This window comes from Onychomys torridus, chromosome 8, assembly GCF_903995425.1.
Source record: "Onychomys torridus chromosome 8, mOncTor1.1, whole genome shotgun sequence".
Classification (NCBI taxonomy): Eukaryota; Metazoa; Chordata; class Mammalia; order Rodentia; family Cricetidae; genus Onychomys; species Onychomys torridus.
Genome location: NC_050450.1, coordinates 94,586,298 through 94,604,936, shown reverse-complemented (window position 1 = coordinate 94,604,936; position 18,639 = coordinate 94,586,298). Strand labels below are relative to the sequence as shown.

General features: G+C 48.3%; 1 protein-coding gene across 3 annotated transcripts in view; it reads left to right on the top strand.

Moving 5' to 3' along the window:
- Window positions 1-18,341, top strand: part of Pecam1 (platelet and endothelial cell adhesion molecule 1) — a 52,533-nt gene extending 34,192 nt beyond the window's left edge. The window contains exons 8-15 of one of the 3 annotated variants that reach the window (XM_036195923.1): window positions 1,020-1,307; window positions 2,064-2,171; window positions 3,739-3,766; window positions 4,627-4,700; window positions 7,873-7,923; window positions 9,425-9,487; window positions 15,331-15,415; window positions 17,320-18,341. In XM_036195923.1, coding sequence (XP_036051816.1) covers window positions 1,020-1,307; window positions 2,064-2,171; window positions 3,739-3,766; window positions 4,627-4,700; window positions 7,873-7,923; window positions 9,425-9,487; window positions 15,331-15,386 — 668 coding nt within the window. In that variant the 3' untranslated portion in view covers window positions 15,387-15,415; window positions 17,320-18,341. The remainder of the gene's footprint in view (window positions 1-1,019; window positions 1,308-2,063; window positions 2,172-3,738; window positions 3,767-4,626; window positions 4,701-7,872; window positions 7,924-9,424; window positions 9,488-15,330; window positions 15,416-17,319) is intronic. The other 2 variants (XM_036195926.1, XM_036195925.1) reach the window with 2 other exon arrangements.
- Window positions 18,342-18,639: the final 298 nt, after the last annotated feature.

Below are 18,639 nucleotides of genomic sequence, written 5' to 3'. Positions count from 1 at the left end.
TCTCTTCTGGGTCTGTCTTTAGTGAGTATCTGAAGTGTTCTCTGACTGTATGAGATGAATTTTAAGCTGATATGTCAGCTACCAGCATGGCTCAACTCAGTGGATGGCTCTAGCACACGGAGGCTGGCAGCTGGCTCCATCCTGCAGGCAGCTGTTGGGAGATGCATCTCTGTATTGCATCTGGCATAAGACTGTGAGATAGAAAGCCACCTTTGGCTCCATTTTTGTGTATTTGGAAACTTTTTTTTTAAAGATTTCTTAGGTTTTATGTGAATATATGTTACCCCACATTGGGCACCGTGTGTAGGTAGAGTTTTTCATCAGGACTGCTGACTCCCCACAGAGACTTATTATTAATTATAAATGCTTGGTCAATAAATTTAAGCGTGTTACTGATTAGCTCTTACAACTTAAACTAACCCATATTTCTTATCTATACTGCTGTACCACGTGATGATGGTACCTTTTTTCAGCACGGCATATTCATCTTGCTTCTCTCTGCCTCTCACTGGCGGCTTCACCCTCCTTCTTCCCCACATTCTCTTTTTGTCCACAAGTCCCACCTAACCTTTTCCTGCCTAGCTATTGGCCAGTCAGCTCTTCATTAAACCAATGAGAGCAACAAATATTCACAGTGTGCAAAAAGATTGTTCCACATCACTAGTGTTTTGTGTTTTATCAATGAATGAGGACAGGAAGTATCTGTTACTGTCTTTTAGGGCTGATCAGGGAAGGGGTCATGTGGGAGTGGGGAGCAGAGGATTCAAGTCCTAGGATGGTAGAAAGATTGACAAGGAGAAGTGGCTTTTCCGTGTTCCTTTCTTCCTTCTCTGTTTAGTTCCCTTCCCCCCACTCCTGGGTTCTCTGTGACAGGGTCTTTTTATGTCTCTATGTTGCATGCTGGCCTGGAACATGCAATCCTTCTGTTCCCATCTCCCACATTCTGGGGTCACAGGTATGTACCCCATACTTGCCTCTGCCCTTCTCTGCTCAGGGCTAATCCTTTGCCTGCCTTCCAGCCCCGGTGGATGAAGTCACGATTTCTATCCTGTCGAGTAATGAGGTGCAGTCTGGGGATGACATGGTACTTCGATGCTCTGTGAAAGAGGGCACTGGCCCAATCACGTTCAAGTTTTACAAAGAAAAGGAGGATAGACCCTTCCACGAAATCATCCTGAATGCCACTCAAGCGTTTTGGATCGGGAAACAAGCTAGCAAGGAGCAGGAAGGACAGTATTATTGCACTGCCTCCAACAGAGCCAGCCTGACACTGGCCAGCCCCCGGAGCGGTACTCTAACAGTCAGAGGTGAGTCCAGGCCTCACCAGCAAGGTGCAGGGTGGGGCCTCCCGGGGGATGAAAGCACACACACTCCTTGTAAAAGGGAGAGGAGTGGAGACTAGCTCATTTGAGTGAAGGCTAGGAAACCAACGTCTAGCCAGGAGTGATGGCGCATGCCTTTAATCCCAGCATTCCAGAGGCAGAAGCAGGTGGAGCTCGGTGAGTTCGAGGCCAGCCTAGTCTACAAGTCAAGTTCCAGGACAGCCAGAATTGTTACACAGAGATACCCTGTCTCGGGGAAGAGAGAGAAGGAGGGCGGGAGAGTGAGAACAATGTCTGATTAGTTCCTACTCATACGAACTGGAGTGGAAAAAGAGATGATTAGCTATAAGAAACTGAAAATGTTTTATCCAGTTCCAATTCCAAGTATCTAACAGAGAGACACAGATGTCCATTTGTGAACAAGCTGTGTCCAAACACAGGCATGTTTATAGGAGCCTGAGTGTGTGCTTGACTGGGAGAGTTCTCTAGAGAGGGAGGAGGATGGAAAGGACACCCCAAGCGGAGCCACATCTCAGCAAAATTGACTTGGTGCCTTCTTGAGGACTGTAACTGACCTTGGCTTCTAGCAGAAACCACCATCTCTGCACCGGCTGGGGACAGAGGCCCTCGCAGGCAGCCGTCAAAGCATGATCGCAAATGGGTCTGCGCTGCTGCTTACGTCTGCTGGTATTTCTTGCTGTCAGGAGAGAAACATGTATTTCCTTTTTCCCCCACTTCCAGTCTTTCTTGCTCCGTGGATAAAAGGGCTCGTTGCTGTGGTTGTCATTGGAGTGGTCATTGTTGCCTTGATAGTTGCAGCCAAATGCTACTTCCTGAGGAAAGCCAGAGGTGAGCACCTATCCGTATGACATTCTTGCCAGGAAACTGGCCGTGGCTATGAAGCATCCCAGAGGAGGTTAAGGAGGCACGCATGGATTCTCCTTCTTGGGATATCACTTTGATAACTCAAGGTTCTGGCTTTGGTGGGTGTGAAGGCTTTTGTACCCGTGAAAGTGGGTACTTGTCTAGTTGTAGGGAGCTGGATGACGTTATGTCTAGTATAGTGAAAAGAAACTACTTCTTGGCGTGTGCTGGGGGGGGGGTTACACACGCCCGTGCACACACGCACACTCACACTGTGTACTTCCTAGATAATCTTCCAGTTTCTGCCATGATCTTGTAGCATGAACATTTGTGGAAGCTAGGAGCACTAGCTAGCACTTGGGAATCAGGTCTAGCCCAGGCTCAAGGAAAATGACATACAATACCAATGCGCTCTGGGGGAGTGGGGAAGAATGGTGGAGAGATGGGTTCGCAGGAGCCTCTGGTGCTGCTGGCCTGGGAGAGCGGATGGGAAGGGGAGGGGTCTTTTGTCTTTTCCCAGGTAGGAAGATTGCAGCTCCTCTGGAAACAGGCACACCTCAAAAAAACCTCTTCGCCAGGTTGACCCTGACTTTGGTCTCGGGCCAGTTTGGACCCGAAAGCCCAGGAATTGGCTTAGGCTTTGCCTTTTTGAGACAGGGTTTCTCTGTAGCTTTGGAGCCTGTCCTGGACTAGCTTTGTAGACCAGGTTGGCCTCGAACTCACAGAGATCCACCTGCCTCTGCCTCCCGAGTGCTGGGATTACAGGCGTGCACCACCACTGCTGGGCTGGCTTTGCCTTTTGTAGTCATCTTGAATCCAAGAGATAGCTGCCTGCCTCTTGGGGAATCTGAGTCCTGTCCCTGGTCTCTGTCACATGCTAGGAACTAAAATTGCTTCAGGCTAAAATGTTGCATGTATCTGACTGAGAAAGTTACATAAAGTCTCTTGCTGTACAGCCAAGAGAAGGGGAGGGATGCGGCTCAGTGATGATAGTGTTTGCTCAGCGTGCTTGAGACCCTGGCACGGCTCCTCGGCAGCTTGGAAACAAGCAAGCAATAGTATTGAGGGGACCCTACCTTCCCCTCCTTTCCGCTCATTATAAATGAATATGATTTCATCTGGCACGCACTCTCTCTTTCTCGCCTTCAATCCATCCGCTCCCTTACCTTAGGCTAGCCTCAACTGAGCTGAGGATACCCTTGAACTTCAGATCCTCTGCCTCCACTTCTGGAATGCTGGGATCACGGGCAAGCATGAGGTTTCTGTGGTGCTGGGGACCATGGCTTTGTGCATACTTGGCAAACACTCTACCAACTGAGCTACATCCCCAGTTCCTCTTTCTCCTTAATTTTTTTTTTTTTTTTTTTTTTTTTTTTTTGAGCTGAGGATTGAACCCAGGGCCTTGTGCTTGCCTGGCAAGCACTCTACCACTGAGCTAAACCCCAACCCTCCCCTTAATTTTTATGGGTATTAGGTCTTTAAGAGAGTCTAGAGAAAGACTCTTGCTGTCCAGCATACTTATACTGACTAGATTTTCCTTTCTTTTTTAAAGCCAAACAGAAACCTGTGGAGATGTCCAGGTCAGTGTCTTTGTGAGGCTGGCGCGGGGTGAGAGTGGGGGCTGCTTGTGGGAGGGCAGCATTTGTGGGCAAGCACAGCGGGTCACTAGGAAATTGTTGGGAATTCTTGGCAAACTCATAAAGAATAAGGGCCTTGGGTGTGTGTGTTTCTGTTTGTCTGTCTTGCCTATATTACATACTCAGAATAATAGAGTTAGCTTTTTTTTTTTTTTTTTTTTTTTGAGACAGGGTTTCTCTATTCTCTGTGTAGCCTTGGGTGTCCTGGATCTCACTCTGTAGACCAGGCTGGCCTCAAACTCACAGAGATCTGCCTGCCTCTGCCTCCTGAATTCTGGGATTAAAGGTGTGCACTACTACCCCTAGCAAGAGTTGGCCTTTTTTAAAAAAAAAAACATTTTTACCATGTTGGAGAGATGGCTCAACCTCTGCAGGTACCCATACACAATGCACATGTACATATCACACACACACACACACACACACACACACACACACACACACACCTAAAAATAATAAAAAATTTAAAAATGTTTTTATAACCTTTATCTTCTGTTTTTATTTTGAAACATGATCTCACATAGCCAGGGCTGGCCTTAAATTCCTGATCCTCTTGCCTCTACCTCCCAAGGGCTAAGATTACAGGCATGTGCTATCATGACAAGCTTTTTGTGTCTTACTGTGTAGCCCTGGCTGGCCTCAAACTCACAGCCATTCTCCTGCCTCAGCCTTCCAGTGCTGAGTGTAATGGCATATTTCTTCTTGTTTTCTCTTGATCCTCCAATGATGGTTTTGTTGGTTTAGGGGTACAGTGAGAAATGTTAACATCTATTTTTCTCTTTCTTTTTGATTTCCATGTGAAGGCCAGCAGCTCCACTTCTGAACTCCAACAGTGAGAAGGTTTCTGAGGCCAATGTGGAAGCCAACAGTCATTACGGTAAAGCCAAGGCTTCCTGTAATTGTATATATTTTTACCAACTCAGAGTGGGTGGGGTTGAGGTAGAAGGGACCCCTGGCAGCGGTACCTAAGCTAATCTGCCATTGGAAGATTAGCTAATAAAAACAAACTAAAAAGGACCTTCTTTTCCACCCTTCTCTGCTCCATTTCTCTGGAATGAAAAATGGAGACTAATCATAACGCTTGTTGCCTCCAAAGACTGAAATTGCCCTGGAGTAACCAAATTGTCCTTGTGAGGCAGAAACCAGATGTGAAATTAAATTGTCGGTTACACATCTCAGATGGAATTTCCACCTCTTCGCCATAAAGGGAAACCAATGGAAATATTCTACTCTTAGCAGAGGCATTTTTGAGAAGTGCTGAGCTACCACCACCCCACCCCTGAGACAGGGTTTCTCTGTGTAGCCCCGAATGTCCTGTCACTAGCTCTGTCGACCAGGCTGGCCTGGGACTCGAAGAGATCTGCCCGGCTCTGCCTCCTGAGTGTTGGGATTAAAGGCGTGCACCACCACCACCACCACCACCACCACCACCACCACCACCACCGCCGCCACCGGCCTGGCTTGAGATGTCATTCTAAGGTAGACCTCAGTGGAGTGAGGCTGCCCCAATGAGTCTCAGTATGCTTGGGCCTGTGAGAAAGTCATTCAGAGCCAGGAATGGTGGTTCATGCCTAGCATTCCAGTACTCAGGAGGCAGATGCAGGAGGATCACCACAAACTGGATGTCATCTTGGTCTACATAGTGAGTTTCAAGCCAGTTAGGGCTACATATCAAGACCTTGTCTCAAAAAACAAGCAATAAAAAAACCCTAAACCACTTATTTAAATAATGATAATATTAATTAGTTCAAACACAGGTTGGAGAACCACATGTTTTTAAAGAATAGTATTTGTAATATCTATAAGAAATTTTAATAGTTTATTTGTTTTTATTTTATATACATTGGTGTTTTTGCCTTCACATATGTCTGTGTAATGGTGTCAGATCCTCTGGAACTGTAGTTATAGACAGTCGTGAGCTGCCCTGTGGATGCTGGGAATCGAACCCCAGTCCTTTGGAAGAGCAGCCAGTGCTCTTAACCTCTAACCCATCTCTCCAACCCCAAATAACAATTCTTTTAAATCAAGGAACATGCTAAAATGTTTGTTTATTTGCTTGTTTTTATAGTGCTGGGTGTGAGGCAAAGCCTCCCACAGTCCAGGCAAGGGCATTACCACCGAGGAAGGCCCACACTTTGTTTTGTCTGTGCCCATTGAGGTGATAATCTAGAGACATGATTGTTTCTTTAAACCATATTCTCATCAACCCAATTCCCTAGCGGGAGAGGGTTAGCTAAACATCAGCTTTTGTGTTTGTTGTTAGTGACTGGGTCCCTTCTAGAAAAAAAGCTTATTTTTTTTTCTTTTTGGTTTTTCAAGATAGGGTTTCTCTGTGTAGCTTTGGTGCCTTTCCTGGATCTCACTCGAGACCAGGCTGGCCTTGAACTCACAGAGATTCGCCTGGCTCTGCCTCTCGAGTGCTGGGATTTAAGTCGCGTGTCACCACTGCCCAGCTAAGAAGCTTAATTTTTAATTTGCTTACAGCAGACCCTGCTGACTTCCAAATAACTCTCAAACAAAAGTGCTCCATTTCAGCCATGCATTCTACCCTGCAGTGAAGGGGTCCAACCACAGTTAGGAAAAGATCACACAACAGAGGAGAGACCCAGCACCCAGAGGCGAGGGTGTCTGTCACCTGTGCTGAGTAAATCACTCTTTGGTTTCTTAGCAGTACTAGAGTTTTTAGAAGTTGCAGGAGGGTAGGGAGATGGTGTTTACTGTGAAAGTAGGACTTGAGTTCAAATCCCTGCACCAACATAGAAGCCAGGTGTGGGAGCATGCACCTATCACCCCAGCACAGGGTAGGCGGGGGTGGGTAGAGATGGACATATCCCCTGGGCTTGCCCATGAGCTGGTCGAGTCAAAACAGTAAGCTCGAGGTTCAGCAAGAGGCTCTATCTCAAAAAACAAAGTTGAAACCTGACGGTGGTGGCACAAGCCTTTATTCCCAGCATCCCAGAGACAGAGGCAGGAGGATCTCTGTGAGTTCGAGGCCAGCCTGGTCTACAGAGTGAGTTCCAGGACAGCCAGGGCTACATAGAGAAGCCCTGTCTTGAAAACAGGTGGAGAGTAATAGAGGAAGACATGTGACATTGACCTCCGGCCTCTACACACACATGCACGGGGAAGAGCACACACACACACACACACACACACATGCACGGGGAAGAGCATACACACACACACACACACACACACACACACACACATGCACGGGGAAGAGCACACACACACACACACACACACATGCACGGGGAAGAGCACACACACACACACATGCACGGGGAAGAGCACACACACACACACACACACACATGCACGGGGAAGAGCACACACACACACACACACATGCACGGGGAAGAGCACACACACACACACACACACACACACACATGCACGGGGAAGAGCACACACACACACACACACACACACACACATGCACGGGGAAGAGCACACACACACACACACACACACACGCACGGGGAAGAGCACACACACACACACACACACATGCCGGGGAAGAGCACACACACACACACACACACACACACACACATGCACGGGGAAGAGCGCACACACACACACCACACACACATGCACGGGGAAGAGCATACACACACACTCCCACACACACACACCATGCACGGGGAAGAGCATACACACACACATACACAACACACACACACTGCACGGGGAAGAGCACACACACACACACACACACAAACACATCATGCGAACGGGGAAGAGCTACACACACACATACAACACACAACCACACACACACACACACATGCACGGGGAAGAGCATACACACACACATACACACACACACACACACATGCACGGGGAAGAGCACACACACACACACACACACACACACACATGCACGGGGAAGAGCATACACACACACACACACACACACACACACACACATGCACGGGGAAGAGCACACACACACACACACACACACACACACACACACACACAGACTCGTGGCTACAGGAGACTGATTTCTGACGTCACTCACTGTGATTGTTATTTTCAACCAGGCTATGATGGTGTTGGAAATGATGTAACGGAACCGATAAATCCAAATAAAGGTAATTATTGAAATGTTTTATTAGAAACATTTACATTAAAAAAAAAAAAGATTCACAAGCAGCTCTGTATGGTGGCACATGCCTTTAATTCCAGCACTCAGGAGACAGAGGCAGGTGGATCTCTGTGGGTTCAAAGCCAGCCTGGGCTACAGAGTGAGTAGGAAGACCCTGTCTTTATAAATAAATACCCAGAGGAAAAAGCAACTCAAACTCTTAGGTGGCTGGATAATTTCCCACTCCTCTTCAAGACCCTATGTATGGTAAAGTATAGACCAAGTTTTTTCTCTAAGAAGGCTAACCATAGTTCTGAATGGTAATGCCTCCTAATCCAAGCAGAAATGAGCTGTTACACAAAAACAAACCAAAACAAACACCTTCCTGCACTCAGAGTGACATTAGGAGGATGTTTCTCTTGGTAGCTGAGGTGGAGCTCTTTAAGATTTTTTTTTTAATTTATTTATTTTTATTTTATGTGCACTGATGTTTTGCCTGCATGTATATCTGTGTGACAGTGTTGGGTCCCCTGAAACTGGAGTTACAGGCAGTTGTGAGCCACCATGTGGTTGCTGGGAAGTGAACCTGGGTCCTCTGGAAGAGCAGTCAGTGCTCTTAACCGCTGAGCCATCTCTCCAGCTCTCTTTATGATTTTTTTAAAGCCAGCTAACAACAAACAGTTTGCTTCTGCCTCAAGCATAGAGGTGTTTTCTATTGCATGCTGCTCTCATGAGAACTGAAACACCTGACTTCCTTCTGTGGAGTCTCTTTGGCTACACAATCTATTTTAGCTGCTAGCAAGAACTGTTCGTTCTGTGGAGCCTCAAAAACAAAACAAAGCCAGACATACCTTACACCTGTCATCCCAGCACCCAGGAGGCTGAAGCAGGAAGACCAGGTATTCAAGGCTAACCTTGGCTACATAGCAAGTTCCAGGCTGCCCTGGGATACACCTGACCCTGTCTCAAGAAACAACATCAGGGGCTGGAGAGATAGCTCCGTGGTTAAGATCACCGGCCGCTCTGTCAGAGGACGTGGCTTCAGCTCCCATATAGTAACTCTAGTCCCAGAGGACTGACACCCTCTTCTGGGCTCCTCCGGTACCAGATACAAACAACAGCAGCAGCAATAGTTGAAAACCAACACATTTCCTGGGTGTCTCCACAGAGCCTGGAGATTTCATCACCTTGAATGTTTCATCTCTTGGAACACTTAGATGCTGGTAGCCTGGTCCCACAGCACTCAAATCTTTTGCCGTGTCCTTGAGACTGGGTAGGAATTAACCATGGGGGTATGCCTGGGATGTTTTCCGTGCCTATTGACCTGTTGAAAGTCACCCAACACAATAGAAACTGGACCTTGGCAGAGGCTCCGCCCACACTCAGACAACAGGAGTCAGAGAGGCTGCCAGGACCAGCGTAGGGCTCACTTCAATGAAGGTCTCTAGTGTACTTTGATACCTCTAGAGTAGATACAGTCTAAAAGGTGCTCTGGTTCCTTTGAACAGACCCTCAGAACATGGATGTGGAATACACAGAAGTGGAAGTGTCCCCCCCTGAGCCTCATCAAGGTAAGCATCCTCACCAAGTGAGCCAAGACCACATTAGGCTCTGGGTTTAGATGGAGATACCCATGGGAGTGCTGTGCAGTCAGAATTGTCAGAGGGAGGTGGTCTGCAGGCCTACTAGATGTACCTGTCTTAGTTAAGGTTTCTGTGGCTGTGAAGAGACATCATGACCAAGGCAACTCTTATCAAGGAAAACATCTAATTGGGGCTGGTTTACAGTTCAGAGATTTAGTCCATTATCATCATGGCAAGAAGCATGGCAGTGTGTAGGCAGACATGGTGCTAGAGAAGGAGCTGAGAGTCCTACCTCTTGATCCGCAGGCAACAGGAAGTAAACTAAGACACTGGGCACAGCTTGAGCATAGAAGACTTCAAAGCCCACCCTCATGGTGACACACTTCCTCCAACACAGCCACACCTCCTAATAATGCCATTCCCTATGAGCTTATGGGAGCCAATTACATTCAAACTACTACAGCACCTACGTCTGGTCTTGCCTTGAGTATTCACTGGGTGCCAGTACTAAGGTGCAGGCACTAAGAGCTAAGCACCTTGTTTCTCTGGAAGAGTCTTTGCGGGGAGCCTCCTCTGCCCTGCAGGTGTTCAGGCCTTCTTTCAGAGGCCAGCCCCTGCCTAGATGCACTGTATTCCTAGAACGTGTCAATCAAATGCATGTCTAAAATGGGGAATGTAGGGATGGAGGGATGGCTCAGTGGTTAAGAGCACACATTATTCTCCTAGAGGGCCTAAGTTTGGATCCTGGCTCTCATGTTGGGTGACTGACAACCACCTGTAACTCCAGCTCCAGGGGATCCACTCCTGTAGTCTCTGTAGGCCCTGCATATACAGTTGCACATGGCAGTCCCCCCCCAACTCCACTCTGACCCAGCCCCACACAATAATAAAATCCAATAGGATGGTGTATATGTTACTCACTTTGTTGCTGTGACCAAGTGCCCGGCAAACTAATATAAGGAAGAAAGGGTTATCTTGGCTTACCATTGGAGGGATGCAGTTCTTCATGGCAGGGAAGGTGTGATGGGAGGGATTTAGGGAGGTTTTCACACTGAATCCCAGGAAAGCAAAGTAATGGGTGCTGGCTTCCAGGTAGATTTGTCCTTTTTATGCAGCCTGGGACCCCAGTCCATGACATAGTGCCACCTCAATTAACCTAACTTAGAAACTCCCTCATGCCTAGAGGTAAAGCTTCCATGCTGGGTCTGAATCCATTCAAATTACCTTGAAGATTAGCCGCCATAGAGGACTTCCTTTTTAGGGGGACTTCTGGGCAGAGTCCCTCTTTCAGCGTGGTGTTGGATCTGTGCCTCAGTTTTTTTGTTGGGTGTGTGGTTCACACGCAAGGGCAAACTGCCTGTAAGTAACCCTCTCTGATTCAGTGCTGGGAGACTGATGTAGGCCGCAGTAAATACAGGAACATGGATCCCAGCAGTTTGGGGCATCAGAAAACACATCTCCCAATCCTCTTCCACCTTAGCCCACCCCTGGACTCCTGCACGCTTCAAAGGAACTGGCCATCCCAAGCCTTCCGGCACTTGGGGGAAGCTCCCTGGACTGTTGCCATCCCTTTGCGTTGAGGCTAAGGCTGTGTGCTGTGTTCTCGGGCAAGCAGACCCGGGCAGTTTTCCAGGCTGGGCCTGCCAATCATTAGCTGGAGCCACATGGTGATGGCGTCCTGAAGCCACCTCTTGCTCAATGATTTATGAGTAGTTCTGGAGTTTTTCCTCCTTCTCTTGCTGACCATGGTTCCAAGTGCCACGTCAGAAAGTGTGTGTGTGTGTGTGTGTGTGTGTGTGTGTGTGTGTGTGTGTGTGTGAGAGAGAGAGAGAGAGAGAGAGAGAGAGAGAGAGAGAGAGAGAGAGAGAGAAATTTCTGCTCAGGGGACATGTCCTGTACTGTCTCTGTGTTGTACCACTGGCCCCTTTCCCACAGTCTCTGGTCAGAACTGCCCCCCCTAAAGGCGTGTACCAAAGATCTTAATGTGCTTAGCTTTATGGGACCCCTATGGCAGCTGTGTCCTGACTGGATCTGAGGGGTGGGGAACATGGAAGGCCTGCCAATCTTGTCTTTTTTTATTTTATAGTGAAGTGTTTCGCTCATTTTGGTAGCCAATAGTGATGAAGGCATAAAAGGTGCAAGACACAAAGGCATGGGTGATCCCTCCCTGGAAGGAGTATAGAAGAAGTGGGAGCTGGGAAAACTAAAGACTAGTTGACATCAGGTGATCAGAAGTTCTGGGAATGGGGAGAGTGGAGTACCAGACGGTGTAAAAGGGGACAGACGTCCCCTTGAGAGCCACAGAGATTAAGCAGGACTGGAAGTTTGTAAGGAAGGCCCCTGCATAAGGGTGGGAGTGGTTAGGAAGACCCAGGGAATAGGAAAGGTTGTTTTGGCAGGTCAGAGCTAGCTCATTTATTTTGGTATGAAAGGGGAGCTGGCTGTGGCAGTACATACCCACACTCAATCAAAGCCCAGGTGATGGTGGTGCATGCCTTTGATCTCAGAACACTCGGGAGACAGAGGCAGGTGGGTCTCAGTGAGTTCAAGGCCAGCTTGGTCACAAAGTGAGTTCCAAGACAACCAGGGCTGTTACACAGAGAAACCCTGTCTCGGAAATAAAAAAGTGTCTAGGAGGTTCACGTGTCTGAAGAGACAGAAAGGGAGTGGGTGGAGCTAGAGGGACAGGGTGGTGGCAGGAGCACATGGGGCCAAGGGACTCAAGTCCTATTCTAAATAGATGAGCGAACATCTTGGAAGGCTTTAAGGTGGGAAATGGCAGGTTGTAAATTCCTTCTCAAAAAAAAAAAAAAAAAAAAAAAAAAAAAAAAAGTCCTTAGGAACTGGGGAGATAGCCCAGTAGATTAAGTCCTCACCTCACCAGTGTAAAGACCGGAGTTTAGGTCTCAAGAGCCCACATAAATACTGAGTGGGCCTGGTAGCCCTCCTAGAATTCCAGTATTCCTCACAAAATACACAGGGGCTTCCCAGAGCAAGCTGGCTGGTTAGAGCAGCTGTATCAGTATCTGGTCTCAATGAATATGGTAAAGAACTATTTTTTCTAATTAAAAATAGATTTTTTTCCATACACTATATTCTGATCAAGGTTTTTCCTCCTCCCTCAACTCCTCCCAGATGCTCTGCAACCTCCCCCATCCACCCAAATCCACACCCTTTCTTTCTCTCTCTCTCATTAGAAAACAAACAGGCATTTTGTTTTGTTTTGTTTTGTTTTTGTTTGTTTTCTGAAACTGGATTTCGATGTGTAGCTTTGGAGCCTGTCCTGGAACTTGTTCTGTAGACCAGGCTGGCTTCGAACTCACAGAGAGCCACCTGCCTCTGCCTCCCAAATGCTAGGATCAAAGGTGTGTGCCACTACCACCCAGCACAAACAGACATCTTTTTAAAAAAGTAAAATGCAATATAATACAATAAAATGGACAAACCAGAAAAGCACAAGAAACACACATGGACTCAGAGACACACCCAGAAGTCCATAAAGACACAAAGGTGGGGAACTATTGAGAAAGACTCCCAGTGTCAACCTTAGACCTCCACGGGGGCATTCACAAATGCCCCCAACACATGCACACACACACACACACACATGCATGCGCACACACACAGGTGCGCACGTGCACACACGCACATGCACACCGTACATACATATGCATATAAAAACACAAGGAAAATGGCTTATAGAACAAGAATGAGGGAGAGATGAGTGTGCTGTCTCCATGCAAGAGATGAGGCTGGGGGAAGGGTGGGCAAAGTGCCTGCAATGGATGGAGTTTCGGTGTGTTTTTGAGACCAATCACAGCCCCTGGCCAGGACAGGGGAGCCAGCATCCCCACGTTTCTTGCTGGTGGATCGGGTGGCTGTTTGAGGATGAGATCTAGTTTGGCTAGATTAAGTCTGAGATACCTGCGAGACACCAAAGAGGAGGAAGCATTGCGGTCTGGGGCTCAGAGGAGTCTGTGTAAGCTGTTTTAGCTGAAACTGTGGAGTACTCAGTACCGGCTGTCACTGGTCCAGCCTGGGCTCGGAATATCCTCCAACCACTGGGCATCGAGGGCTTGGCAACACAGGTAGCAGCTTTTTCCTTCCTAAGGGGACGAAAACAGGATTGGAGCTAAGGGGACGGTTAACATAAGGGTGACAAGAAGCATGGTGGTCCACAGAGCTGGGATGGAAAAATCCCACCTGCCTCTGTGTTCTTGACCTCCACACTCCGTGGAACACTCCGGTGGATGGTGAGGAGTGATGCCAGAGGGTGATCCTGGAGTCCCGGCCATTTGTGCAGTTCTGTCCTGACAGAGGAAGGACTAGAGCCTTGGCCTTCTAGTTGAACCTCTCAGGTCTGCAGCATCTTCTAAACGCACCAGACCCAGCAAAACAAACTGGAGGCCATCTCAGCTCCCCGCCAGGAAGCCAGGCAGCTGGTCACCAGGTTCCCAAGATGCCAGGCAACCTTTATGTCTTCTTTTGCCCCCACCTCTGTGAGTTCTACTTGCAGCAAGGTGTCCTGAGTCCACAGAGGTTCCGAACAGTGGGCCCTGACGCTTCCTGTTCTCTGGGGCTCTCCATTCTCAAGGGCTCTCTGCTCCCAAATCTCTCAGCATACCCAGCCCCTTTTCCCTGCGTGTTTACAAAACCTTCCAAGTCAGTTCAAGTCACTTCTGTGTTGTATCCTTGCTCAGCACATGGTGCCCTCGTTGTCTCCAGACTACCTCATAGCAATGTTGCTGATCTAGTAATTGGTAAAGGGTGGGGACATGGCTCATCCGGTCACCACCCTGGGCTCTGGCACCAGACTGCCTCAGTCCTCCTAGGTCCTGAGTCTGGGCAGGGAGGATTCTGAGAGCTCTACCCGGTACCTGGGGAACTGGGAGGTTGGGGGGTCTGAAAGAGAAGAAGGTAGGCACCAATGCCCTTGAGAGAGGCTCAGTTTCACTGTCGTTGGGAACGTGTCCTTGTATCTGGTGTTCTTTTGCTTTCTTGAGGGTGTGGGGGATTAAATGGAGGAAGTGTGGCAGTTCCTAGAATAGGGTGGGACAGTGACAATTGCCTCCGGCTTCCCTTGCCAGGCTCCGCAGCTGTCCCTTGCAGCCAAGCTGTCCGTCACATTTCTCAGCTTGCACAAGTTGCTGTGTGCTCAACCAGGGCTCTGGGGAGATTGTAGAACAAAGGTCATTCGGGTGGCAAGGGGGAACTTAGGGGGATACAAGTTGTATGTTTTTGTCCCAGCCTCCTCCTTGTTGGCACAAGGGTGGTGAGGAACTCAAATCTGAACCCCTGGTGCTGGTTGGCCCCTTGTCCCCTCCCAGGCAGGGACTAGGGCGTTACTAGATGGAGAAAGGGCTTTGTGGATTCAAGGCCAACGATGACTAACCGTGAATTAGCGTCTGCCAACCTGGAGCCGGGTTCTCAAGACCTCCCATCTTTCACAGTTGGAGGAGGCTAGAGGACCCTGTCTGGCTCTAACCCTGGCTGGCAGCTAACCAAGAGGGATGGGGAAGGAGGAGGGCGGGAAGGAACTCATTAAATCCTAGTTTGCTCTCTGTTTGCCTCGAGGCTAATTGCTGGGAAAACCCCATGACGTTGGTTGAAACCATCTCCTCTCTCTCTGTGTTAACACAGAGAAAAACAGAAACCAGAATAGAGTCCCATCAGGAAACGCCTCTGACAGCAGAGACAAATAGCCTGTTGGCCTGGGTTAGTCATTAGCGGGCAGCTGCTGCCACAGGGACATAGGAGTGTGAGGACCTGAATTCAAATTCCCACAATCCACATAAAAGCCACACATCGGTAATCCCAGCATTCCTTTGCAGAGATGGGAGGTGGGGACCCCAGCAGCTCTTGGCCAGATAGCAACAGAGAACAATAAGAGAGACCTTGTCTCAAACAAGGTGGAAGGTAAGACTGTCCTCTGACCTCCACACAAGCCCACAGTGCACACACGTTCACATTCACACAGCTGAATACACACATGCACACTGGCCATACACACACAGACAAAATCATTGATGGAATATGGAATCCTTGGGGCAGAGTCCATCCTCTTTGGTATAGAGAACAGTGCTGGGTCAGCTAAGGGTCCAGGTGCCAGGAGGTGAGTGGGTGACTCACGCTACCATTCAGAGCTCTGTTTGTTGTTATTATGCGACAGCCCAGGTTAGCCAGGAGCTGTCTATACAGCTGAGAGTGGTCTTGAACTCTTGATGTTCCTAAGTGCTGGACTGTAAGCATTTTTCAACATGCCTGGCTTTTTTTTTTCCTCCTTAATTTTTTTTTTTTATTAGAGTAAAACATACACAACCTAAAATTAACCACTGTATTATTGTAAAATATATCATTCAAGAGCTGGGGCTGTGGCTCAGCGATGGAGCCCATGCCCAGCCGGATGAGGTCCAGCTCCAGCACTTAAAAAAAAAAGTAGCCGGGTGGTAGTGGTGCATGCCTGTAATCCCAGCACTCGGGAGGCAGAGGCAGGTGGATCTCCGTGAGTGCGAGGCCAGCCTGGTCTACAAAGCGAGTTCCAAGACAAGCTCCAAAGCTACAGAGAAACCCTGCCTTGAAAAAAAAAAAAAAATGGATTCAGTTCCCCGAGGTACATTCATATTGTCGTATAACCGTCGCCACAATTGTTCTCCAGAATTTTCTTCTTAAATTCTTATTCTGCATTTGTTTGTGCATATATACAGGTATACAAGAGTCAGGAACAACTTTTGGGGCCTGGGTCTCTCCTTCAACCCTCTGGGTCTTGGGATTGAACTCAGTTTATCAGCCTTGGCAGCAAGCCACCTTGACCCACTGAGCCATTTCACTAGCCCTCTAGAAATTATTTTTTAAGGATGTGTGTGTGTGTGTGTGTGTGTGTGTGTGTGTGTGTGTGTGTGTACAGGCTAAGTGGGTGTTAGGTGTTATTTACCACTCTCCCTGAACCTGGGGTAAACATATTTTTCACTAGGCTGGAAGCCAGAAAGCGCTCCAGAGCTGAAATTACAGGCTGTGTAGACCAGGATGGCTTTGAACTCACAAAGATCCATATGCCTCTGCCAGCTGAGCGCTGGACTCAAAGGTGTGTGCCATCATGCCTAGCCAAAGTTTTTTAATTAAAAGGCTGACCCAAGGACCTTAGATGGCCTGGTGATTCACACCTACAATCCCAGCCCTGGGAAGGCTAAGGCCTAGAGGGCCACTGAGAGCCTCAGGCTGGCCGAGGCTCTAGAGTGAGTTTCTGTCTCAAAAACAAAGGCAGACTGGAGAGGGGGTCAGTGTTAGCTAGAGGTCCTGAGGTCCTCCCTGGAGCCAGATGTGAGACCTCTCATACCTGATGGCTCCTTTCTGTGCAGCTCCTGGGACCCACACAGGGTGCACATGGGTCCTTGATGCAGTAGCTTGCTACTGATGTGCCGCAAGAACACAGGGGTGGAGACAGCAGCTCCTGAGGAGCAGGCATGGGTTGGGACAACCATTCCTCTAGAAGTTGGCTTCCCAGAGAATGGTGGCAGAGTTGCCAGTGTTTTTCTTTGGTCAAGATCTCATATATCTCAGGCTAGCCTAGAACTGGGCTTTGAACTTGTAATCCTCCTGTCTCTACCTCCTGTGTGCTGGGATCACAGACAATGACCATATGTGGTGCTGGTGATGGAGCCTAGGGCCCCTTGTAACGCTAGGCAAGTACTGTACCCAAGGACCCCACATCCCAGTCCCTCTGCAGTTCTCTTTTGCTGTACTGCTCCAATTTACACCTCTCTCCTCAGGGGGTCTCTAGGCCTGAGGGTGTGGCCTAACCTGTCCTGTCTTCTTTCCTACAGAGAATGAAAGGCTGCCTTGATGGGACTTAAGACAACCAAGACAAGACAGGTGCACATGCCTGAGAGGACATCCATGTCCCAAGAAGAGCAGCCGATTCCCGTATCCCAAGAGTCCTGTGCACTTATTTATGAACCGGCCCTGGCCCCACTGAAAATAGCAATTCCTCAGGCCAAACCATCCACTCTCAAATCCTCCTGCCTTATTAATGTTGGGTGTAAAGAGAACCAGAGGCACTGTTTAATGGCCAGCCTGACAGACCTTCTAACTAGAGCACCCTTGCAATTTGGAAGAGTGAGGGGAGGTTCGGGGTGAAGAAACCCCTGGGGTATTTTGAAGCTCAAATACTGTGTCTCAGAGAGACAAGGCGCTTTTTTGTGCCTCCTGCACAGAAGCCGGTTTCTGTTACTTCAATTACTTTTAGCAAATGAATGGTCTGGACTCGGGAGTGAGATTTTTTGTTTTTTGGGTTTTTTTTCTGTCTTTCTTTTTCCTTCTGGGCTGACCTTGTTCCTTGGAGGTATAGATAGCTCAGAGAGAGCTTTACCTCATCCCCTGGATGGTGGCTTCGCTCACTGGGGGTTTTGGGGAGCAACTGATTGGGAGCAACGCCTGTGGAGTGGGAACTTGGAGTCAAGCCTCAAGCAGGCAATGCCAAAACTAGATTGGAGCGAGCACAGGTGACCTTCAACTGCTTTCCAGATCTTTCTTTTCCTCTCCCATGCTGAAGGCCTAAAGAGGAGAAACAGTTGGCTACAGCAAATGGTATTTTTTTTTCTTAATAGTAAAAGGAAATGTGTACCTTTCTCACTAATTTTTCTTTATTTATTCCATGCTAAAGAAACAGTCTCCTGAGGTCCCAGGCTGTTTCCAAGGGTGGCTTGAGTGAGGGATGGGAGCTGCCTCCATTTCGCTGTGGAACACTCATTTCATTCCTAACATTATCTTCCCTGTTAGCCTCGGCCACCCAGCTGCAGGAGCCCTGAGGGGTGTTATATTAAATAAAATTGATTTTTACTCTTCAGTGAACTGTGAAGTGTCATCTTCTGAGGCAGGCCACATGCCAGGAGAATGAATAACTGGAGCCCTAAGGGACTCCTGCTGCCTCAGGTGTCAGAGAGAACCAAGCTGTTCTGTCTGTGGGCGGAGCCTCACATGGACCAATGGCCAGGGTTGCTGGATTCTTTGCACTGTTCTGGGGGTCCAACTCAAGGCAGGTGTTTTACCAACTTCTCTATCTTCCCAGCCTCCACCATGCTGTTTTGTTTCTCATTTTGTCTTGTTTTTATTCATTTTATTTTACTTTATTCTGTTTTATTTTG